The following is a 21,723-nucleotide window of genomic DNA, read 5'->3' on the forward strand; positions in this document are numbered from 1 at the left end:
TCAGAGATGAAAGTTATATTCGCCCCGAGCCAAAAGCGGGAGGGGGCCGGGTGCCCCCCTTCCCGTCGGACTGCGGCGCCCCCAAGTGGAAGACGGGAGCGGGCCCCTTGACATTTTGGCCAACCGAGCCGCGCAATTCCAAACGGATGGGAAGCGACGGCCTCGGAATGATCTGAGGATCGGTCCGACTCATTTGTCTTTTCTTTTCTTTGGCCAGAAGGTTGAGCAAAGTCTCCGGAGGAATCCGCTGACATGAAAACGTCGGCTAAGCTTAGCGAGATCGAACATGCCAAGGGACGAGGCTGGGGGCGGAATGTCGAGGGGTTTTCGGAGGAACTTTCAAGACAGCAAAAAGGAAAACGTTTTGTAGAAGTATGCAAAACTCCTTCAACCCTACTTGCAAATCCAACCCCCCCCCCCCACGGGCTGTTGACTTGCGCATGCACATTCCCTGCGGCACTATATTTATTGACATGCGATCTAAACAATACTGTTTTTTAAGCCTTGCACATATGCGCAAGTCAGCATTCCAATGTTTCTTGAAGGACATTTCCAAGCTATTTGAATGTTTGGACACCGGACTTGATCCAAAGGCCTTGAAAGGCCGAAAGGGCCCGTGTCCGCCACCTTTTCCACCTTCTCTTTGTAACACAGGCGATTTGCCCGTGGGCCAGCTCTGCAGGAAAATTTCAAGTCAAAAATATTGAACACAGGGGAACAAAGGGCTTGGGAAAGTCATAGAAAGAGCAAGAGCAAGAGGCGGGCCCTTTGGACTGGCCCTTTGGACTGGCCCTTTGGACTGGCCCTTTGACACTTTGAAGCCTTAAAGCCGGGCCGGCAAACTCATTTTGATCGCCGGCCACATTTCAGGCTGGTAAAAACTGTTCAAAAGAGAGGCCGGGAGAACAAAAAAAAAGTCTGCGGGTTTGGTGCTTTAGCCAGAAACTTGAAGCGAAAGGGGCATTTGGCGGGCCACCAAGAAGGACGCGGCCCCCGGCCCCGGCCCCGGCCCCGGCCCCCGGCCCCCGGCCCCCGGCTTTGACGCCGCCGCCTCGAAGGCTGGATTCAATTCACCTCGATGGCTTCCCAGCCGCGCTCGCAAACGCCTTTGAAAGTGAAAAGTCCGCGTCGGAGAACGTCGTGAGGCCAACGTCAACAAGGGAGGAGGAGACCGGTGAAGACGGCGAGAAGAAGATGAGGAAGATGAGGAAGATGAGGAAGATGAGGAAGACGGCTTTCGGGGAGAGGACCGGTTTGAAGGGACAAGGCCAGAGGGGACGCGCCGCAAAAGCTTCGGACGTCGAGGGAGCGGCGGTCGGGCCCGGAATCCGGTTCTTCTCGCGTCTTCTTGTTCTTCCTGCAGATTGCGCAATGAGCTCGGTCCCAGAATAGCGGCGGCGCTTGGTTCCTGTCCAAACTTGAGACGCCGTCTCCTCCTCCCCGCCCGGAGGCGCCGGCATCTCCTTATGGAGGCCCGGGAGAAGAAAGGAGGGGTCGCGGGGGCCGGGGACCCGCCTCCGGGCCGCCCGGCGGGCCAATGGGGAGGCCCGGCGGATGGAGTGTCACTATAACAGAAGAACATAATCCGCGCGGCGAGTTCGCAGGACCTGACCTGACGGGCGATCTGGGCCAGCCGGGACCTTCGCGCTTCACACTTCTTCTTTTCTTCAGCTCAGCTCAGGTAAGGTCCAAGTCGCAACGCCCATCTCAATTTCCCATCATTAGTCCGGAAGCGCAAATATCGCCGCCGCCGATCCGGTTGCCCCCGTCCCGACGCCGCGGTCGGGCGGTCCCGCCGCGGAGGCCTTCGCAGCCAGCTTCCGTTTCCGGCCCGGTCGTCCCCTCTCGGTCCGGATCCCGGCCGAAGCGCGGCTCGCGGCCGGGCTCCGGGGCCGTTCAAGTTTGCGGCGTTCGGCGCCGCCTGCCCGTGGTAACCGCTCGTCGGAATTGCCGGGAAAATCAGGTAGCGACCCGGCCGCCGCCGGCCTTTTTCAGGCACGCCGTTACCCGATAGCACGCGAAACCCGGATTCGGTATTCGATATCATCGCCCGTCGATGGCGCGGGATCCGGCAGTACGCGAAACCCGGATTCGATATCATCGCCCGTCGATTGCGCGGAATCCGGCGAGCCCGCCGACGCGTGAAGAATTTCGTGGCGCTGTCTCGAGAAGCGTGTGCGCCGGCGGGTTACGGAGGAGGAGCGGACGGCGGGAGCGGCTATACGCCTCATTCGCGGCGAGCCCGGACGAAGAAAATCGAAGGGAGTTCAAGCGGGACGTCCGGCGTTGTCGTTGTCGCGTGTCGCGGAACTCAACCGAGGCGTTCTAGCGGCGGCCCGCCCGGAGCGTTTCTCGGCTCCCCGGGGGGGGCGGACGGCAGACGGTCCCGACGGCGTCGGGTTTCCGGCTCCGTCGTCACACCGGGGTCGGCGGCGTCTATTTGCGAAAGCGCAAATAGGCGTGGCGCGCGGCCACGGGGCGAAGGGATCAACGCTTTAGCGCCGAGTAGGACGGCGGCGGGGCCCGCGGCCCCCCGCCTTCTGGGGTTACGTCGGAAAGGCCGAGTCAGCGGCGGGCCGCCATTCCGGGAGGCGGCAGGTGGGAGCGCGGGACCTCCTCCAAGGAAGGAAGAGAATCCCGCGAAACCCGAGCCGGCCGGGCCGGGCCGGGCCGGGCCGGGCGCAGCTGGCGCTCGCAAATAGACGCGGGCGGGAAGGCGATAATGGCTGTAATGCGCGCCTGAGCTCATGAGCTCATTGGATCAACTCTTGGCTCCGTCCCTCGCAGCCGACGTCCGGAACGGGCCTCGCTCTCCGCCGGAACTTGCGGGATTGCAGAAACTCGTGGCCACGCCTCCGACTCCGACTTTTGCGCCGAGATTCAAAGTGTTTCTTGTCATGTGCGGGCCGTGGAAACTCATCAAATTCTTTCTTTGCCGTCCACATGAAAAAAAAACCCCACACACATTCATCGCAGGTTGATTTTGACGCCTTTGGCCGTCAGCGGCGGGTTAGGGTTAGGGTTAAGATTTGGGCGAAACGGCAGCTGGCGACTGCGGCCCCGAAGCGCGCCAGACATCTTTAGCAAACGGCCAGGTAGCAAAACCGGGAAATGCGATTCGGATCCTCAATCCCGACGAGAGCGGACGCGCTTCTATAGAAGCCGTTGTCCGTGCGCGGGCGTCATCATCGGGGCATCAGGACCCGAGTCCAGCGGCGGGGATCCCGCGCTCACGCACGCGCACGATATGATATACGTACTGTACCAACTCATGTCATCGGCGTCGGGCGAGTGACGTGGAAACTCATGCGGGATTTGACCGTCGTCGCTTGAATGATCGCTTTGGGCGCAAACGTTTAGGAAAGTAGCAAACTAATGGGTTGGCCTGGCTTGGGGGGTCAAACCCGCGGCCCGCAAACCGGTTTCATTCGGCCGGCGTCAAGTGTGAATCAAACTCCAAACGTCTCACGATAACGTCTTCTGGTTAGGGTTGGGGTTCCCTGGCGTAGCGAGGGCTGGAAACGAGGCGGGCCTTAAAAAGCCAACGGCCAAAAGGAGGGGGCGGGGCTCAAGGGGGTTATTTCCAAGCCGCGGTTTCAATCGGGCCGGCCGGCCGGCGGCTCCGATGTCTCGCGTCCATATAAAGGCTGCCCCCCCCCCCCCCCCCCCCCAAAAAAAAATGCGCAAAAAGAAATGCGTTGTAAGTTTTGCTGTTTGACTTTCAGGTTGTAGCGCCCGTCCGCTTTGAACATGTCTGACAACGAAGAATAGTGAGTGGCGGCGTCCCACGTCTCCTGCCTGCTTTTCTGTCCTTTTCTTGTGTGTCCTTTTTTTTTTTTTGATCATGTCTCTGGGCGCTCATCCGTCCTCCCTGTCCTTTCGTCACCCCTAACCCTACCCTGTGTCATTTTGCATCCATTTTGCATTGACCGCTTCATCTTCTTGTCTTGTCTCGTTGTCACCTCTCCTTTTGTTTGGGAGCGTAAGCTTTCCTCATTTTCTAGAATCCGCTCCCCCTAGCGTCCCGTCTTGTCTTCCTGTTTCGTCTCCTCTTTCTGTGTCTTCCTTTGCATCCCCTTTGGTCTTCTTTTGTCCCGTTTTCTCATCCATCCCCTTCATTTTTTGCATCGTCTGGCCTCCGCCGCTGCCGCGTTTGCGTCCCGTCTGGTCTTTTTGTCTTCCGCGGCGCCCTCTTTTTGCGTCACGCATCTGTCCGTTTGTTCCCACTCTGCGTCCGCTCTTCTCCTTTGTCCGTTGCCGCCACTTCCCGTTTGCTTTTCTTGCCGTCTCCCTGTTGTGATCTTGTGTCTTCTTGTGTCCGCAGCGATCAGGCAGAGGGTAAGTAGTCGTCATATATACCCCCCCCCCCCCGATCATCTTCACAACGGCCCTCGTGGTCTTCATGGTCCCGGCTTTGGTTGCGCTCCGGCTCTCCGTAGCCCCGCCCCCATGACGACGGCGGGGGGCCTTGAGCCCCGGGCCCCCCGCCGCCGTCGTGGGCGCTTCCCGCATGGATCCCGCCGGCCGGCGTACCCGCTCAGCCGCTTTTTTTGTAAATGTCCCTCTGCTCCTTCTCTTTCTGGGCCCGCCGCGCAGAGTACGACGGTAAGAGCCGCACACTAACGCCCGCCCCTTTCCACGCCCCCGTCCCCGCTAACGTCTTCCCTTTGGTGTCTTTGCCCGGATGAAATAACCGAGCCGCTCGAGCGCGCCGACGCCGTCTCCCCAAACCCCCGGCAACTTTGACCCCCCTCCCCCTCGCCGGCGGCTCGCGGTCCGTCCCTAACACTTGCCGGTTCTCAAACTGGGGTCCGCCAACCCTCATTCTCGGGAGCTTTTGGAAGGAAAGCTCCCGCGGCATTGCGACTTGACCGCAGGAGTCAGCAGATTGAAACCGGGGTCGCGCATACAGCGGGTCTGTTCCCAAGGGGGCCGGACCAATAAGAACGTGCCACTTTGAAACAACAGCTTCCAAAGTATTCTTCTGTTTTATCCGATCCAAAATGGTGCGAGCGCATCGTCGCTACTCATCATTAAACATCACTATGAAGCCTTTAAGTGCCGCGGACGTGAATTTTCACCTTTTAAAAGAGGCATGAAAAGAATCCAATTCTGGCCAAATAGGTTTCTTCAGCGCTTCCGCCGAATCGGCACGAGGAACACCGGGAAAGCGCAAACCCCCACAGTTTGAGAGCCAAACCGGTACTAACCCGGCTTCTCTTTGCCCCTCCCCCACCCCCGTTAACCGCACGCACGCCGTCCACCCGTAGCCGAGGAGCAGGTAGAGGATGTAGAGGCGGAGGCCGTAGAACCCGAAGCCGAGGTAGAACCCGAAGCCGAGGTAGAACCCGAAGCCGAAGCCGAGGATGAGCCTCAAGGTACGTATGTGGCGCGGAGGGCGGGGGCGGGGCTATTCTATCATCCTTTCCCACGGCGCAATGCGCGCTCCGCTCCGGCCAATGCTAATGCTAACCTACCTTCCTTTGGTCTCTGAGCAACTTCACTTTCACGCTGAAAATTCGGGGTACCTTGCTCTCATTCCGCGGGTAAAGGTAGAAAGGCCGGCGTTTGTTTTTCAAACTTAGCGAAGGCCTTCGTCGGAATTGGACTTCCCGTCTTTCCGCGGGCAAACGGGCAGCCGGCCGGCGCCACCGAACGATCCCACCTGGGATAGCGCCGACGGGCGCCGGCGGCCGCGCCGACGAGCGGAGGTCCGTCGCGGGCGGAAAAAGGCGTCCGCTTTTAGCTTTGTGGCATTTAGCTCAGGTTTGCCTGTGGAACTTTTGCTGCTCCCCGAGCGCCGCCGCTAACGCTCTGATTTCTCTATTCTGCTTTTGTTCGGGACGCTTGCTGCATGCAGAGGCCTTTGAAGAGGAAGGTACGTTCTTTTCACGCCAAAACTTTCCACATTCCGACTTTGGAGCGCGGCGCACCCGCGTCCGACTGCAAAAGCAAAAGTGCCGGCGGGGAAAAAGGGTGAAAGAATAGGCGAGAGAAGCTAACCGGCTCGCGGGCCGGCGGGCTGCATGGCATGAAGCGGCCGGCCCGCCGGCGGGGGAGGACCCCGGCCCCGCGGCGGAGGAGACGGCCGGCGCCCCGGAGCCCGGCCGACGGGAGGGACGCCGTCGGCTCGGCGCGCGGCCGACCCCCGCTAGGGAGAACAAGCCTTCGCTCGTTTCAAGGGCTTCCGCCCGAAATGACCTTCAGCAGCAAAAGCTTTCAGCGCGGTTTTACCGTCTCGCCCTTCGAACGTATCGGCTCACACTCCGTTCGACTCCAGAAAGTGTTGAAAAGATGCCTTTCGGCTCTTTTCGCACTCTCCTGACCCCAACGTTGGTTTTCAAAGTCCGCAAGTGCGTCGCGGGGCCTCTTCCGCTCTTTTAATCCCGGAGTCCGGACATTCCGTCCCGGGCGCTAATACTCCTTTCACGTTTCGTTCTAGCGTTTGACCGAAGGGTCTCAAATGGCCGCTGCGAAATTCATTAAGGCAACCGTATCCGCTTAGGGGACTAGGCGCTCAAGCGATAACTTGCTAGAGAATCAATAATGGATTACTTTAGACAAGTACCAAAGTAATTGTCTCCTGTAGACACTAAAGGAGCAAAGACGGCGAGAGAAATCTTTAGTACTTTGGAAATCACCAAAGAAAGTCATCCATTTCTTTGGTAAGCTAAGAAGTCATCCATTTCTTGAGGATTTTGGAACTAAGGAAGTGATCTATATCTTTTATTTTAAGGCCTAAAGAATTCAATTACGTTCAAAGCTCCACAATCATTAGTTTTGGACTCCAAACCGGAACAAACAACCAATACCTTTCTATCTAAAGTATCGGATCCTTTCGTTCGCTACAAAAAGTTTTCATCTCTACTTTAGGGGAGAAAAACTTCCAATGGAATGTCCGGATTGGTGAAAAATGAGATCGAGACGTGAAGATACGTCTTTGGCATGGAATGAGTTGATAGGGCTCCGGTTGAAGAAAGGACGGGATACCGTTTTTCTTGCGCCAATCGGCGGGCGGGTCGACGCCCGGCCCGCAACCTCGGCCTTTTTTGCCCGGGCCGGTGGAGGCCGCGGTACCGCGCACGGGCGGATGGGCCGGCCGCCGGTTATAGCGGGGGTTCGCCGCAGTCATCTTGTCATCTGTTTTTCTTCAACACTCACGATTAACAGGGAGGGCAGGGCGCTTGAGAGACTTGACTTCTTCACGTTTGACTTCTAACCGCATTCAATGTACTTGTCCCCCCCCTCCTCTCTCATCCGCCGCCGCCGTCCCCGATCGCGTCGCGCAGAGGAGAAGCCGAAGTTCAAGTAAGTGGCTCGCCGGCCCCGCCTTCCCCCGCCTTCCCGGCTTCCGGGAGACGCGGCCAACGCTGCGCTCCCTCCCGCCCTAGGATGAGCGCCCCCAAGATCCCCGACGGCGAGAAAGTCGACTTTGACGTGAGTTGCCGGCGCCGGGCCGAGGGCGGCCTTTGCCGTGACGTCCCGCTCCCGACTTCCAAATAACTGCCGCGAGTAATACGCGGACGCGGGCGCAACTTTCGTTTCGAAATTTCCCGGTAGCTCCGCTCGTCCAAGTCTCGGGAAGCTCCGCGCTCTTCTCCTAAACTAGTTATTTGCAGCAAGTGGTGCATTATTATTCTTTTATACGCGCCGCCGACGTATCTCAGTATAATTTACTCGTTCGGTGCCAGCCCAGGAAAAATGGACGTCCGTAGCCGTCATTGGCAATGAATAAGTTAAACTCGCGGAAGGAAAGGCCGTCGATGCATGACGTCAACGACCGTAACGATAAGGATAAGGATAACGTCGTATTATTGCGATTTAAGGAAACGTCGCTTCAGGTCCCTGGGACAAACCTGCAAAAAATGCTCCTCAAAGTTTGAGAATTGCTCCTCAAAGTAAGTCAAGGATTCACAAAACTGCTCCACGAGGGCGAAAAATAAACACGTATAAATTTCGAGCCTCGTTAAAAGTTCCGGGGCGATAAGGGGGTCATTCCGAGGAGCTAAGCTGTCAGGTTGGGGGTGGGGGACTTTCAGGACATCCAGAAGAAGCGTCAGAACAAAGACCTGATGGAGCTGCAGGGCCTGATCGACGCCCACTTCGAGTGCCGCAAGAAGGAGGAGGAGGAGCTCATCGCCCTCAAGGAGAGGATCGTGAGTGCGCGCAGGAAACGCTCGCGAGCGCGCCGGGGCTGACACGCGCGCCCCCCGCAGGAGAAGCGCCGCGCAGAGAGGGCCGAGCAGCAGAGGATCCGCGCCGAGAAGGACAAGGAGCGCCAGGCCCGACGCGAGGTGCGCCGCGCCGCGCCGCGCCGGCGAACGCGAAGACCAAAAGCCAGAGCCAAAAGCGCCTCTTGCAGGAGGAGCGTCGGATCAAGGAGGAGGCGGACGCCAAGAAGAAGGCCGACGAGGAAGCCAAGAAGAAGTCGGCTCTGTCCAACATGGGCTCCAACTACAGCAGCCACCTGCAGAGGGTACGCGCGTCCGTTCGCGCTCCCAATGGGATCGTTTCCTTAGTTGGGGAGAGCAAGAAAAAAAAACCAACCAAAAAAACGCACGCGCACCGGAACAACAACCGCAGTGAACGGGCACGGGAAAAAGACTTCTTGCTTTCCAAAAACGCCCAAATCGGACCATTCCGGCGTACAGCTGACGCCGTGCGTCCGATCGGCGAATCGAGAGGGAAAGACCCGTGGAATGAGAATTGCCGACGCGTGATATGCTCGCAAATAGGTTGGGATTTTGAGGGCTGCAGTTCGCCCTCCGGGCTGACGGGGGGGCCAAATGACAGCCGCCTGCACGCGTGAGCCAGGGACTTTCATTGGAAGGGAGGGAGGGCGGGAGCGGAGGAGGAAAGAAAGAAAGAGTGAAAGAGAGAAAGAAAGAGAGAAAGAAAGAGGGAAAGAAAAAGGGAAGATGCGCGGGCGCTGACCTTTTTTTGGCCCGCTCAGGCGGACCAGAAGCGAGGAGGAAAGAAGGAGACCGAGAGAGAGAAGAAGAAGAAGATTTTGGCCGCCAGACGCAAGCAACTGAACATCGACCATCTGAACGAGGACAAGCTCAGGTGGGGGGGGGGGGGAGGGGCGCCGCAAAGCCAAAGCGAAATTTCCCCAGCCGCGCAAAGAAAGCCGAGCCGGCCCCTCCCGTGGCGTTCCAGGGACAAGATCAACGAGCTGTACGACTGGATGTGTCAGCTGGAGTCGGAGAAGTTCGACCACACCGAGAGGCTGAAGAAGCAGAAGTACGAGGTCGGTGGCGCCCCGCCCGAAAAACAAGGGGGACGAAAAAGCGCCGGCGGCAAAGGCCTTTCTTTCTGTTTTGTCAGGTCACCACCCTGCGCAAGAGAGTGGAGGAGCTCAGCAAGTTGTAAGTCCCGTCTCGGCGTAAGTGCGGCGCCCTTGCCGTTCCCTCCCGGATGGTGGAGTCCAAACGGACGGGCGCGGCGGCGGCGCCGGGCGGGCGCGCTCGCTTTTAGGTCACGCTAAGGAGCCTCGGCGCCTTTGTTCCGCAGCAGCAAGAAGGGAGCCGCCGCCCGCCGCAGGAAGTAGACGCCTTCGCCGGCGGGCGCCCCGGCCTCGCCGACAAGTCGCCGCCCGCCCCGCCGCGGCGCGGCGCCCCGCGGCGCCCTTTGGTCCTCGCTCTTTTTGTAAATAAAGTTTGACTCTCCGGGACGCCGTTTCGGGGCCTCCGCTCCTTCCCGCGGCTCGGCGCCGGCCCCAATGACTTGGGAACGGGGGACGGCCGAGCGGGCCCCCCCGCCGGAAGAAGCCCGGGCTCCGTTTCGCCGCGGGGTCGGGCTTCGGAACGCGGCCGGACGCTTCCGGCCTCCGCCCGGGCTCTCCGTTTCCATTTGCCTTTCCCCAACGGCTTCCGTTGGGGCCGGGACTTTCGAAGCCGGGTGGGAAATCCGGGTCGGGCTTTCGAACGGGCTCTGAAACGAAACTTACCTTTTCAAATTGGATTTTCGTCGGAGCTCGCCTGTCCAAATCGCTTTCGACTCGGGGTTAGGAATTTCCGTCGGGCTTTTAAATTGAAGTTACGGCTTGGAAATCGAGTCTCCGACAAAACCAAAGTGTCCCACCGGGGTTTCAAACCGGGGTTAAGGTTTGACAAAAGGCTTCGCTTTCCAAAGCGAGGTTTTAGCGCCAGGCTTTCAAAGCGGCTTTCCCGACTGAAGGCTTTCAAACCGGATCGCAAAGTAGGGCTTCAAACTAAACGCGGGCCGAGTACGAAGAGGGACGAGGCGGAACTGCGGATCTTCCTTTCGCGTCGTTGGAAACGGCGACGGCTTTTGTTGCGCTTCCAGGTAGGGCCGCGCGACGGCGGCATCCGCCCGCCACCTCGTCCCAGACGCGATCGTTCCACGCGGGAGTCGAACTCATCTTGACGGCGAGCCGCGGTCGCCCGACGGTTTGTGTCAGAGGGCCGCTGTGACCTTGTAACCCCAGCAGAGTATAAAAAGAACAAAAAGGGAAAAGAAATAAAAACAAGCTGAGGTGAGCCTCCGCCGCGAACGCAACTAACATCGTGGAACAAGTCAACCTAGCTATATACATATAGATTTTTATAAATATATACATGAGTACAAGTGCATGGAGTACGCCTTTGAAGGCTCCGTTGAAGGATCCGGCCGTCAGGCAGGGTCAAGGAAGCTGCCGGGCGAGTTTCGAGCTTCGGCGGTGCCGGCGAGCGAGCCCGATTTAGAGCGGAAAGCCGGCAGCTAAATCAACCGGCGGAATAATCGGCAGCCGAAGGACAGCGTTTGCAACCAAGCAACCGTATATAGATGAAAGTCCCGTTTCAACTCTGTCGCTCGTGCGTTTTGGGGCAGTATGCCAACGGCTATCAGATGACACCGTAATTTGAAATTGAAGCTTCACGTACCAATGATAACAAATCACCCAAACCAACAAGCATTCAGGACGACATTCGAACGAAACCACACCGGTACCGGGCCGACGCGTCGCAGCTCGAGGGTTCCGGATAGGATCGAAAGCGCTGCCGACGGCGACTCCGGTCCGTTGAGAAAAGTCGAACCGCCAAAACATGGGCGATCGGGCTCAACGCAAAAGTTGTCCCGTGTCCGAACTCGCCGCAGCCAGGCCGAAGGTTTGGAGAGCGTCAGGGCCGTCTGGTGGGGAGATCCACCGGGGAACGGGTGTGCCCCGATTCAACGCTCGCCACTTCCTCCGTGGGGGGAGGGGCGCCTTAAACCGGTTCGGGATGAGCAGACGAACCAAACGTTCGCCGAAGGAATGTACTCATTTCAATCCATTTAGAAATAGACATATATGCGTGTGCGTGTGTCGACTTGTTCCGCGGCGTTGGTCGTTGAGGCTCATCTGGGATTGTTTTTTTCCTTTTCCCTTTTTCTTCTATTTCTATTTTGCTGGGCTTACACTTCCCATTCTAAGTGTGACTTTGACCTCTCGGGCGCTTTTCTACCTCTACGCCGACCGGTCATTTAGCGACCGAGCTAAGCGGGGGTTCGGCGACACGGTCTCGGCGGCCGGCCGGCCGGCCGGGGGATGGAACCTTTGGGCTACCGCCGCGCCGACTTTTGCCACACGTTCCGCATTATTCCCACCTTGGCATATGAAAACGAGTTTGTTCAGAAGGCGCTTATCGGGATCAAAGTTAGGGAAGAAAAGCATCGCGACGAAGCTTAGTATAAATAAAGTCCATTTATTAGATACTGGAGTGTCACTCGGTTTGTATAAATATAAAGTCGAAGATCGCGTGCGTCACGACAAACCGACGCCAGCCTTAAATACAATGGGACGAACGCTCTTATTTACAACACGGGCTGGTGCGTACAAAAAGTGGTCCTGTGCCGCCCCGATCCGGGCGCAAGGCCGAGTCCGGGTCCGGGTCCGGGCCCGGCTTCGGAGGAGCCGCGTCGCCGCCGCCGGCGTTCCGGTGCGACGGGCTCGGCCGCGCGGGGACGTCGGGGACCGCCCGGCAAGTCGCAACCAGTCGCAATTTGGTCCTTGCGCAAATCGACTCGACTGGTCGCGGAAAGCCAAGCTTGCCTGCGCGGCTTGAGAAAAATCGGCCTCGCCTCGCCCCGCCCCGCTGGCTATTTCGAGCCCCCCTTCAAACGCCTTCCGCGTCATCCAAGGGAAAGCACGGAGAGAATGCTCCGGGGAGCTGAAATTTCAACGCGGCGCCTCCCTGGGCTGAAGTACCGCCAGAAGGCGGCAAAAGAAAATGCCAAAGGGTCCAAATACTGCTCAGGAGTCAAGAGTGATGCCGTGGCAAGGCGATGCCGAGGTCTCGCAAAAGCACGCGCACGCTGAAGAGGAAACGTTTCGACCGCTTCCCGGCCGGCCTACAGGACCTGGTAGATGAGGTTGGCGGGGTCCCGTCGGCCCGTCGGCCCGTGCGCGTCCGCGTCGCCCTCGCCGCCGCCGCCGCCGCCGGAGATCCTCTCCACGATGCTGGACAAGCAGTCGAGGCTGGAGACCACCGAGGCGCGGCCGCGCTTGCCACCTGCGAGCGCAAGTCGCCGCGTTAGCCGGAGCCGCCGCGCGGAGCGAGCCCCCCCCCCCCAGCTCACTCCCCCAGCTCACTCCCCGAGCTCACTCCCCGAGCTCACTCCCCGAGCTCACTCCCTTCGGCGCCGGGGGCGAGACGAGCCAAAGCCAAGCGTGCAGAACAGAAACGCCAGAGGAAGCATTCGACCACCGGGGGGCAGTGTCCGCCATCGACTTCCGACTAGGCCGCCCCGCCCCGCCCCGCCCCGCCCCGCCCCGCCGCTACCGCTCAATCGCCTCGGATTTGACAGCAAAAGAATGTTTCTTCGCTGCCATTTTGCAGAAAAAAACAGCCGTCTGGTTTCGATGCAATCGCGGGGGAGAAAAAAGAAAAGAAAACACGCGCCCCATTTGAATATATCGACGGTATTTGTCACGGACGATTTCAATCGATATCGGCTCTGGCGGCTTCAATATTTTCAATTTTGTATTTTTCCAGCACATTCAGTTGGTCAACTGAGACGAATAGAAGCCGAGGAGGGGAAAATGCATGTCAGCTTTTGCTCTGGAACTTTGAAAGTGCCGTTTGTATAAGACGAACCGCGATTAGGAAGGCTGAAAAGAAGAAATCATCTTGATTTTTTTGTTTCATTTTGCATTATTGTCAAAAATGTGGATGTGGTGATTTTAGTTCGTCGAGTTGTCGCATAAAATGAAACCCTATGAATCCGGAAGTATTTTTAAGTAGACTAAAAAGAAATGATTGGGATCCCTGTTTGATTTTGGGGGACCACTGGAAGAAAGCAAACAGAGCCAATTCATCCTCACGTTTTGTCAACGGGTCAAAGATGGCTGAAAAAAGAACGTGCCTGGCCCGCGGTGGATTAGCTCCAAAAATACAATCGAATAAGGCTCACTAGAATAGCCCCGAATCGCAAGCAAGCCTGCAGTGGTGGAGCAGATGGAATGTAGAAGGAGTCTCACCGGTGCAGGCGCCGGCGCCGTGCTCGCCATTGAAGAAATCGGCGTCGAAGGCCGCCGGCGTCTCGCGCAGGGGCCCCTTGGACTCGGCCTAAGACGAGACAAACGGGATCCGTCACGTGATCCAGTCCAGCTCCTCGCGCGCACGATCCGGCCCTCTAAAAAGAGCACCCCGCAATACTACGTCACACCCAATAGAACACGACGATTCGGCCAACACGCCTCGCGATCGCCTCCGAGGCCGTTCCTTTCTTCGCAACGGCAACCCGGGAAAATGAATGGACCCGCTTGAAAAGCCTTTTCGGGAATCGAAAGGGGACGGCGAAAGATGCCGGCGCTTTTGGCCAGGGACGGGAAGGAGGGGACGGGAAGGACGGGACGGGAAGGAGGGGAAGACCATCGGCTCGCTTCAGCGCAGACATTTTCCTCACTCTTATTATTGGAGCCAACGGCCACAGAGAATAGCGCGTCTCAGCCGCGTCACGGATCCCGCCGTCGAAAAGGATTTCCGACGCCGACGCGCTGCGCTCTCTCTAGGAATTACTCCTATCTCGTTATCATCATCACTATCGTTATTCTTATCATCATTATCATGATCGTTATCATCATTATCAGCATTATCATCATCATTTATTGTGTACGAATTCTTAAATGCCGCAAGCTTGTCAATGTCCACGTTTGGCCCGCTTTTGACAGGAAGAAATGACGACTGTTTCGAGGCCAAAGCGAATTCCTCCAACCTTTCCAGCGGGCTTTAGCGATGGGCCTCGTTTTCACATCATGTATTGGCCTATATATTATATATCATTGGGCTGTATATATATATATATATATATATATATATATATATATATATATATAGTTTATTTTCGAATAATAATTCTTTCTTTTTTCAGTAAGTGCGCTGTAAATTTCCTAAAAAGAGAAAAAAAAATAGACTTGATCTCAGTCTGAACGGAGAAAAACGGGAAATGAAAAAACGGGGGTCGAATCGACTGCTTCAGTCGCACGGAACAAATTCATCTGGATTCAGACGCTTTGAAACGGATCCTGGATTCGAACGTAACCGCGTGCCGGACAGAACCGTTCGGCAGTAAAACGCCGTCGATCGCAGAGGTTTTGTTTTTTGCTTTTTTTTTTTTTGTTAGTGGCCGCAGGGGCCGACCTGCGTGCCGTCGGAGCAGTCCGAGAGGGGGCTGGAGGCGTCCGAGTCGGCGGCCGCGGCGGGGGGGTCCGGGTCGTCTCGGGCGACGGCGGCGGCGGCGCGCAGCAGCGCCTGCAGCGCCTGGATGTAGCCGATGGCGTTGCGCAGGATCTCCACCTTGGGCAGGCGGCGGTTGGGCTCGGCCGAGGCGCAGCGCTTGAGCGCCTCGAAGGCGTCGTTGACCTTGCCCAGGCGGCGGCGCTCGCGCAGGGTGGCCGCCTTGCGCCGGTCGGCGTTGCTGGTCTTGCGCTTGCACGCCTTGCACGCCCACAGCAGGCAGCGGCCGGCCTGGTGGTGGCCGCTGGGCGCGCGCACGTGCTCCGGCTCGGGCTCCGGCTCCGGCTCGGGATCCGGCTCCGGCTCCGGCTCGGGGCCCGGCGGCGAGCCGGCCGACGAGCCGGAGGCGGAGCCGGAGCCGGACCCCGAGCCGGAGCCCGAGCCCGAGCCCGAGCCCGAGCCCGAGCCGGGGCCGTCGGGCCGGCAGGCCAGCAGGCCGGCGGCCGCCGCCGCGTGCACCAGCCGCGGCTCCAGCTCGTCGAAGAAGCGCATGTCGCCGGCGTCGAAGCACGGGTCGTCGTAGAAGTCGTCCGGGCCCGCCACGCTGAACGGCATGTCCGACAGTTCCATGCTCCCCGCGGGCCCGCTGGCGCGAGCGTTGAAGGGCGACCGATCCGATCGGTCTTTCGCCGGGCCTGGACGGGGCGGGGCGGGAATGGACCAGGCTAGTGTGCTGGAGGCCCCGCGCGCGCCCCCGCTCTCTTATAGAGGCGGCGTCGGATGGGGCTCGGGCGGGCGGCGCGCACCCGACGCCGGCCAATCGGGGCGCTGTCACCACTTGACGCCAATTAGGATCGCTCAGCCCCCCCCCCCAACAAAAAAAAGCCATGCGCTTCACATGCAGGCCGAGGGTTCGTTTCGCCTTCAGAACTTTCCAAAATGACAATCGCAACCAATGAACGGGACGAGGCTGCGTGGATCCGGATCGCTTTTTGAAGTGCGCCGCTCCCCGCTACAACGCCGAGGCTTCGCACAATGTTGCTATTTTTCTAAACAGCGAGGTATATTCCCAGATGGCAAAATATGTTCATTCAATGTTGAACGTGGGTCAAGGTGATATGCACGTGACGCGATGGCATGATGAAAAGGGGAGCAAAGCCATGCAGCTTGACTCTGAAAATCAAACGCTTCGCACCTCAATGTGATGCCCGCGTGGCATTATGGGGAAAACTGCAAAGTCGAGCCATGCAGCAAGGACCCCGACACAACACACAACACCAAAAAGTTGACTCGGATGGGGGACGCTCGTCACCTGCGGGTTCAAAGGTGATGGACCACACGCACACACGCACGCACGCACAAGACCGCTTTGTAATCCAAGTCTCATTCTGGCACGCATCCGCAGACTCGTCCGCACGCAGTTGGAAAGAAAGCGCTGGCTCAGCAAGCGTGAAATCGCAGCAACTGCGATGAGAACGCACGCGCGCGCGCCGCCCTCAGCAGTTGCCTTCCCGGCTCCCAGCCCCGCGTTCGTCTCCTTCTCGGGGGCGCCTTATCGAGGAGGGCGGTCACGTGGAATATCGCTCGCGCGAACGCGGCCTTTCCGCGAACGTTGCCTCGCCAGGGCTCCGTTTTGCCCCCCCCCCCCCTCCCGCTGAAAACCACGCGACAGTTGCGAAGCGGCTGAAGGCTCGCTACCCCGCGCGGCAGGCAAGCGTCGTGTCTGCGAAAAGGCCGCCCCCGAGAGGGATCCCGACTTTGCTCCCCGACTCGTAGCCCGCAAAGACCATATTGGTGGGCCGCGGGCTTGCTTCCCCTGTCGCCCGTTGTTTTGTCTCGTTGACGTAATGGACGTGGATTTCCCTACAACGATGTCTTTTGTCAGCCGGTTGAGGCTCTCGCGGGGGGGGGGGGGGGGGGTGCTCGGGTTTCCCCCGACACCTGCCGTCGGCCGCCGCGCTCGCGCTCGCGCCACGCGGCGCATAGCTGCGCTCTCGTGTCGCGCCGCTTCCCGGAGAGCTTGGCTTCCCGGAGAGCTTGGCTTCCCGGAGAGCTTGGCTTCCCGGAGAGCTTGGCTTCCCGGAGAGCTTGGCTTCCCGTCGGATTTAGTCCAAGCGCTGCGTCTGATCGCACTTTCCGCTCGCGGAGCATGCGGGCTGGCAGCAAAAAAAAACAAAAAAAAAACGGTACCCCCACAGCACGCACCTCCGCCCCACGCAGGCACTCGGCAAGGATTGCTGGAGAGGCACCCCCCGACACACGCGTTGACAGAGAGGAAAAAGCTGGCAGGACTTTGGACTTTGCGCGTCGAAGAAAGAAATCCAAGCCGAGCGCTCTTTAGCCTTCCTCCAGGTCCAAAAGGCTTTTCTTTTTGCCGCTTGAGTCAAAGCCTCCCGCCGTTGACCCGGGCTCGCAAAACACCGTTATTGCGCTTCATAGCCCTGAAAAAGAACGCCGCCCTCCCAAAGAAACCGAAAATAAAGTCGCGACGGGCGTCCCGTCGCTCGGCCCGCTGAGGCCGGCGCCAGAAGTCTGCCCATTCTCCCATTTGCTTGCAACAAAAACGCGCGTGGTCTTGAAAAAACAAACCGCGAAAACAAATTCTCAAGGATTGTTCCGGAACGTTCGCTCTCCATCACTTGATCTGACTTGTGGACTCGACGCGACCTCTGACCTTTCTGTGACTGTGGACTTGACTATTGCCCCGCTTTGCTTTCTACTTTGCTCGCTGCGTGCTTTAGAGCACAGGGGTGGAACTCCAGTCCCGGAGGGCCCATATCCTGCGTGTTTTCAAACCTTTTCCCTCAAAAACACCTGATTCAAATGATTGGGATCATTTTGAAGCTCCTGCGGAGCTCGCTGATGAGCTAATCATTTGAATCAGGTGTGTTGGGGACAGAAAACCGCAAAACATGCGGGAGGACTGGAGTTCCACACCTATGCCCTAGACTAGAGCAATGCTTCTCAATGATATTCTTGCCAAGCCCCCCTAGGAAAGAGACAACCTTTGCCCCCCACACACGCACACACTTGACACGCTAACTACAAATCAAATGATTGTTTATAAAAATTGGAAAAGTATAGCTTAACCTGCATTCTTTTTAACCCATAAGAACAAAAGAAAAGCAATACAAATCAGCTTTTGACCACGAAATGATTTTTTACAGTAGTTATATGGGTTGTAGCTTAGTCTGTGCCTGGGGCGATTCGGAAGTGCCTTTCGAGGCATGGAGCCGGCAATCAAAGGTGAGGATGCCAAAAGAAAAAAAAAGCCATGACTGTCATTTCCCAAACATGAGTTGCGCCCTTGGTTTTGGGGTCAAATTCTGCTATTTTCTGTCAGCGCGTGAAAGACGCACCCGCACTCGGGCGACGGTGCCCAAACTCCGAAAGGCCTCGTATCTTCATATCCGTAATTTCTTTTTATTTGCTGCGGGTCGAATGCGTTTGGGATTTCCCACGTTGCGAGCGGTCGGCCGACGCCTCGTCAGCGCGGCGCCGAACGCGCTCCTTTTCCCGGCGGCGCAGCTCCGCTTCGTTTGACCGTAAAGGGCCCGAGTTGAGCGGCGTCCGCCTTTCTCCAGGAGTATGAGCGCGTGCGCACGCAACGGCAACGGCAACGGCGTCAACCTTCCCGGCGCGCTCAGCTCCACGTTTCGCAACTCTCTGTCCGGGTGTCCGAGACACCCTTGCTCCGACGCCGCCCTCTCCGTTTTTGTTCTCGTCGCCCGGAGGCGTTCAAATCTTCGCCGACTGTCGCGGCCGTTTGAGGAGGTGCGGGATGCGGGAAAGGCGGAACCCATCAAAACGCAGGACTGACTGGGGTAAGGCTGGACTGAAGGCGATTTCGTTGCAAAGGCGGGGTTGAAAGAATCGAAAAATACAAAGCGAAAACGTTCAAGCGAAGCTGACCGGGGGCGACGGGGAACGGGAGGCGGCGCGGGAAGGGACGGGCGAGGGGCGAGGGGAAGACGTGCAAAGACCCGACAAGGGATGAGGCAAAACGCCGCCGCTTAAATCCTAACAGAACTAATGAAGACTGGAAACGGCCGGGAACAACGAGGGGCAGGGAAACCGCACTGCGTGACACACGCGGGCCACAGGTGAGCTTCATTTACAGTAAGGACGCGCGGGCGGGGGTAAACACAGAGGACCTAGAACTAAACTAAGCGACCCAAAACCTACGAGAAAACACCAACAGATCATGACAGCGACGGGCCAAAGTTGAACACGGAGAGGGTTCTGGAAGCGCCCCCCCCTGCCCGGCTCACAAACCGCGTGGCACGCGACTCTCTCGCGACGTTATCCGATGACTCCGAGTTATTCCCGGCCACGCGCGGACTCTATGTGCGCCGCGTCGGCGTGGCCTCAAATATCCGCTCGGCCGTGCCCGGGGCGGGAAATGTCAAGCCGGCTTATAGCCGCCCAACAGAACGGAACGCCTTTACTCTATTGTTGGCGGTAGCTCGACCTACCGACGCCCCCCGTGACGAAAAAGTCGTCAAAAAATGCGTCTCCGGCAAGGAGGGAAAACGGGAGATTCCCAAAGCCCCAACGCCGTCGCCGGCGCGTTTGCATTTTGATCGTCGGTTGGCGCATTTGCATTTTGATGGTCGGTTGGCGCGCCGGCCCGCGCGGCAACCGGAGTCGGGTTTTCTCGCCTGGATGTCGACGACGCCCTTCCGCTTTTGGCGTCGCCAGCGCGTTGTTGGCGATGACGTCGCACTTGGCGCCAGCCCAAACTAGAGGGCTCAAAATCATGCCAAAAAGACGCAGTTTTGCTCCCGCCGACTTGTAAACGATTCCCGGATCGCTAGAAATGGAAAGACGCAGGAGCCAAAGGACCCGAAAAGGTGTCTCTCGCCCACGCGCTGGTCGGCGGCAAACAAGTGAACCGCATTCATATAACTGCCGCTATTCATTTGATTCCTTTTCGCGGTTCTTTCCGCGACGTAGTTTGATTACTTGCGCTAATGTCCATCAAACATGTGTTTGTTCCTGTTTTCCGTGCGTCTTTGAAATGTGTGAAGAGGAGCCTTTCGGGGGGGCTTTGGCGTGTCAAAGACGGCTGCTCGCGAAAGATTCACGTCACGAAAGGCCCGGTCCGCCCGCCCGCCCGCCCGCCCGCCGACCGACGGACGAAAGCCATTCCGCCGTTGAGCCGGCTCGCGGCCTCTTTGGGCGGACGGCGTCTTCCCTTTGTCGTCCTTCGATCGGGCCGAGCGCCCCGGTGCCAAGTTTGGCCGGAGGAATGCCGCCGGGCGCAAAGCCTCATTGGTCGGCGGTGTGGTCACGGAGACGACAGCTGTCTCCGGGATGAAGAAGCTACTTTGAGGGCGCCGGCCAGTCTGCGGGCCTGCAACCCGACGCCGGAGCCGGAGCCTCCAAAAAATCGGATGCCTTCGCGGGCGTGCGGAGGCGCCGACCCCGGGAACGCTTTGCGTCTTGTTCTTGTTTCCGAAGGCGACCTCGAGTTTGGGGCTTTGGAAAAACGGGACCGGACCTTGAACTTTCCCTTTTAATTCCAGTTCGAAGGCTTTAAAGTTGGATTCCGCTATTCGGCTTTTGGCTTTTGCCACCAATATTTCCCTCCGTCCCGGGAAGCGACCTCGGCAAATCGGCGGCTTCTTCGACTGTTCGCCGGAAACTCTCCGGACGACACCTCTGGTCCCGCCGCAAATTCCTGGCCCAACACGGGGCCCGCTACGGCCCTCCCGCCGCACCTTTGTCTCCCCCAAAAACAAAAGCGCACTTGTGACGCACGCGCGGGCAAAAATGGCCGGCTGCGGCGTGACGGCAGCGCGCGCAAAACGCACGCTTTTGGCGTTTGGCTTTCATCGACGGCAACTGGCGTAACCGCGGCCGCTTCGATTCGCACCTGCCGCCGCCACGCGCGCACGTGATCCATTTGTGCGGTACGCGCACTGTATGAGCACAAATCCACAAATGTAGGCGTGCATACGTAGTTCCGCACACGCCGAAACATCTACTTTACGGGCGCCGACGTAGCAACATCCACACAAAACACACTAACAAAGACATTTCTATGCATAAGCACATGCGTACACGTGACGAGAAGAAAACCGACAAATCAGACACGCGCGCTTGTGCAGTACACGCGCTGTATGAGCACAAATACACAAATGAATGCGTGCGCACATACAAACATTTGCTTTACACAAAGCACACGAGAAAAAACATTCACACGTTCGCACGTCACCTAGCAACCGGTGCGATATGTCTCGCCGCGCGCCAAAGTGAAATCGTGGGCTCAAAGGCCAAAGGTCGGGGATGTTGCTTGCGTGCAAGTACGGCGCTTTGGGGCGAGTGGCCGCTGCCTCCCGGGGGGGGGGGCACAAGCGTCGACCGTGTCCGCGGGCGGGGATGGGAACTTGGTCATGGGGTCACAAGTCGGGGAGAGCCAACTTCACTCAAGTGTGTGTGTGTGTGCGTGTGTAAGTCAACAGGTGGGACATGCGTGCGCATGCGCGCGCACACACATACACACACGCACGCACACACACACACGCACACGGCCCACCTGTCCCACTTGTCACTCATCGTGCAGCTGTCAATGTGGACATTTGCAAGGCAGCGCACTTGGTGCGTGCGTGCGTGCGTGCGTGCGTGCGTACAAGTTGATTCGGCGTGTGCGCGCACTTGAATAAATGGCCTGCTTTCAGCTGCTCCTCTCATGAGCCCTTGTGCAACTATACGCACTATCATATATACACATATATACACATATCGAAAAAGGGGGCTTCCAAGGCGGCCCCCGAGGGAAGCGGCCCGGCGTCAAGCGCCAAGTTGGGGCAAGAGCCGGCAGCAGGGCCGCCGGTCTCCACGCGGAGCGGGCCATCCGAAAAAAGCCGGCAGATTTCGCGTCCGAAAATTGTCACCGTCCGAGTTTTGGAGGGTCCCGAACCGAACCGCGCCGGTTCCGGTTCTTCGGCCGCGGCCGTCGCGTCGGTTTTCCTGCCCTTTTTGCAACATGCGGACGAGTGGCGGTCGGACGGCCCTCGCGCACTTCCAGGGGTAGCCGCTCCGAACCCCCCCACCCCCC

At 58.4% G+C, this 21,723-nt stretch overlaps 2 protein-coding genes across 4 annotated transcripts; one reads left to right on the plus strand and one right to left on the minus strand.

Annotated features, from left to right (window-relative positions):
• Window positions 1–1,571: 1,571 nt before the first annotated feature.
• Window positions 1,572–9,673, plus strand: LOC148423033 (troponin T, fast skeletal muscle isoforms-like). 3 transcript variants are annotated; one of them, XM_088418285.1, is made up of 12 exons: window positions 1,572–1,681; window positions 3,726–3,770; window positions 4,325–4,338; window positions 7,290–7,308; window positions 7,392–7,437; window positions 8,040–8,156; window positions 8,217–8,294; window positions 8,363–8,476; window positions 8,954–9,066; window positions 9,160–9,250; window positions 9,328–9,368; window positions 9,514–9,673. In XM_088418285.1, exons 2-12 carry the CDS (start codon window positions 3,751–3,753, stop codon window positions 9,548–9,550), a joined length of 690 nt encoding a protein of 229 aa, XP_088274411.1. In that variant the 5' UTR covers window positions 1,572–1,681; window positions 3,726–3,750; the 3' UTR covers window positions 9,551–9,673. The 3 variants fall into 3 exon arrangements, with proteins under 3 accessions (XP_088274411.1, XP_088274412.1, XP_088274413.1); XM_088418286.1 differs by lacking the exons at window positions 1,572–1,681; window positions 3,726–3,770; window positions 4,325–4,338 and adding exons at window positions 5,273–5,378; window positions 5,861–5,878; XM_088418287.1 differs by lacking the exons at window positions 1,572–1,681; window positions 3,726–3,770; window positions 4,325–4,338 and adding an exon at window positions 5,292–5,378.
• A 2,041-nt stretch (window positions 9,674–11,714) lies between these two features.
• Window positions 11,715–15,368, minus strand: LOC148423034 (myoblast determination protein 1 homolog). The gene is made up of 3 exons (XM_088418280.1): window positions 14,625–15,368; window positions 13,463–13,550; window positions 11,715–12,494 (listed from the first exon to the last, which is right to left on the minus strand). Exons 1-3 carry the CDS (start codon window positions 15,288–15,290, stop codon window positions 12,334–12,336), a joined length of 915 nt encoding a protein of 304 aa, XP_088274406.1. The 5' UTR covers window positions 15,291–15,368; the 3' UTR covers window positions 11,715–12,333.
• Between the last annotated feature and the right edge of the window lie 6,355 nt (window positions 15,369–21,723).

Source organism: Hippichthys cyanospilos, chromosome 6, assembly GCF_059441005.1.
Source record: "Hippichthys cyanospilos isolate Australia breed blue-spotted pipefish chromosome 6, RoL_Hcya_1.0, whole genome shotgun sequence".
Taxonomy (NCBI): Eukaryota; Metazoa; Chordata; class Actinopteri; order Syngnathiformes; family Syngnathidae; genus Hippichthys; species Hippichthys cyanospilos.

Coding starts and splice junctions, on each gene's coding strand:
- LOC148423034 (XM_088418280.1), bottom strand. CDS start 15,290: ATGGAACTGTCGGACATGCCGTTCAGCGTGGCGGGCCCGGACGACTTC. Junction 13,551..14,624: donor ACTGCTCCGACGGCACGCAG/GTCGGCCCCTGC, acceptor GTCTCGTCTTAG/GCCGAGTCCAAGGGGCCCCT. Junction 12,495..13,462: donor CGGCGCCGGCGCCTGCACCG/GTGAGACTCCTT, acceptor TTGCGCTCGCAG/GTGGCAAGCGCGGCCGCGCC.
- LOC148423033 (XM_088418285.1), top strand. CDS start 3,751: ATGTCTGACAACGAAGAATA. Junction 8,157..8,216: donor TCGCCCTCAAGGAGAGGATC/GTGAGTGCGCGC, acceptor CGCCCCCCGCAG/GAGAAGCGCCGCGCAGAGAG. Junction 9,067..9,159: donor CTGAACGAGGACAAGCTCAG/GTGGGGGGGGGG, acceptor GTGGCGTTCCAG/GGACAAGATCAACGAGCTGT.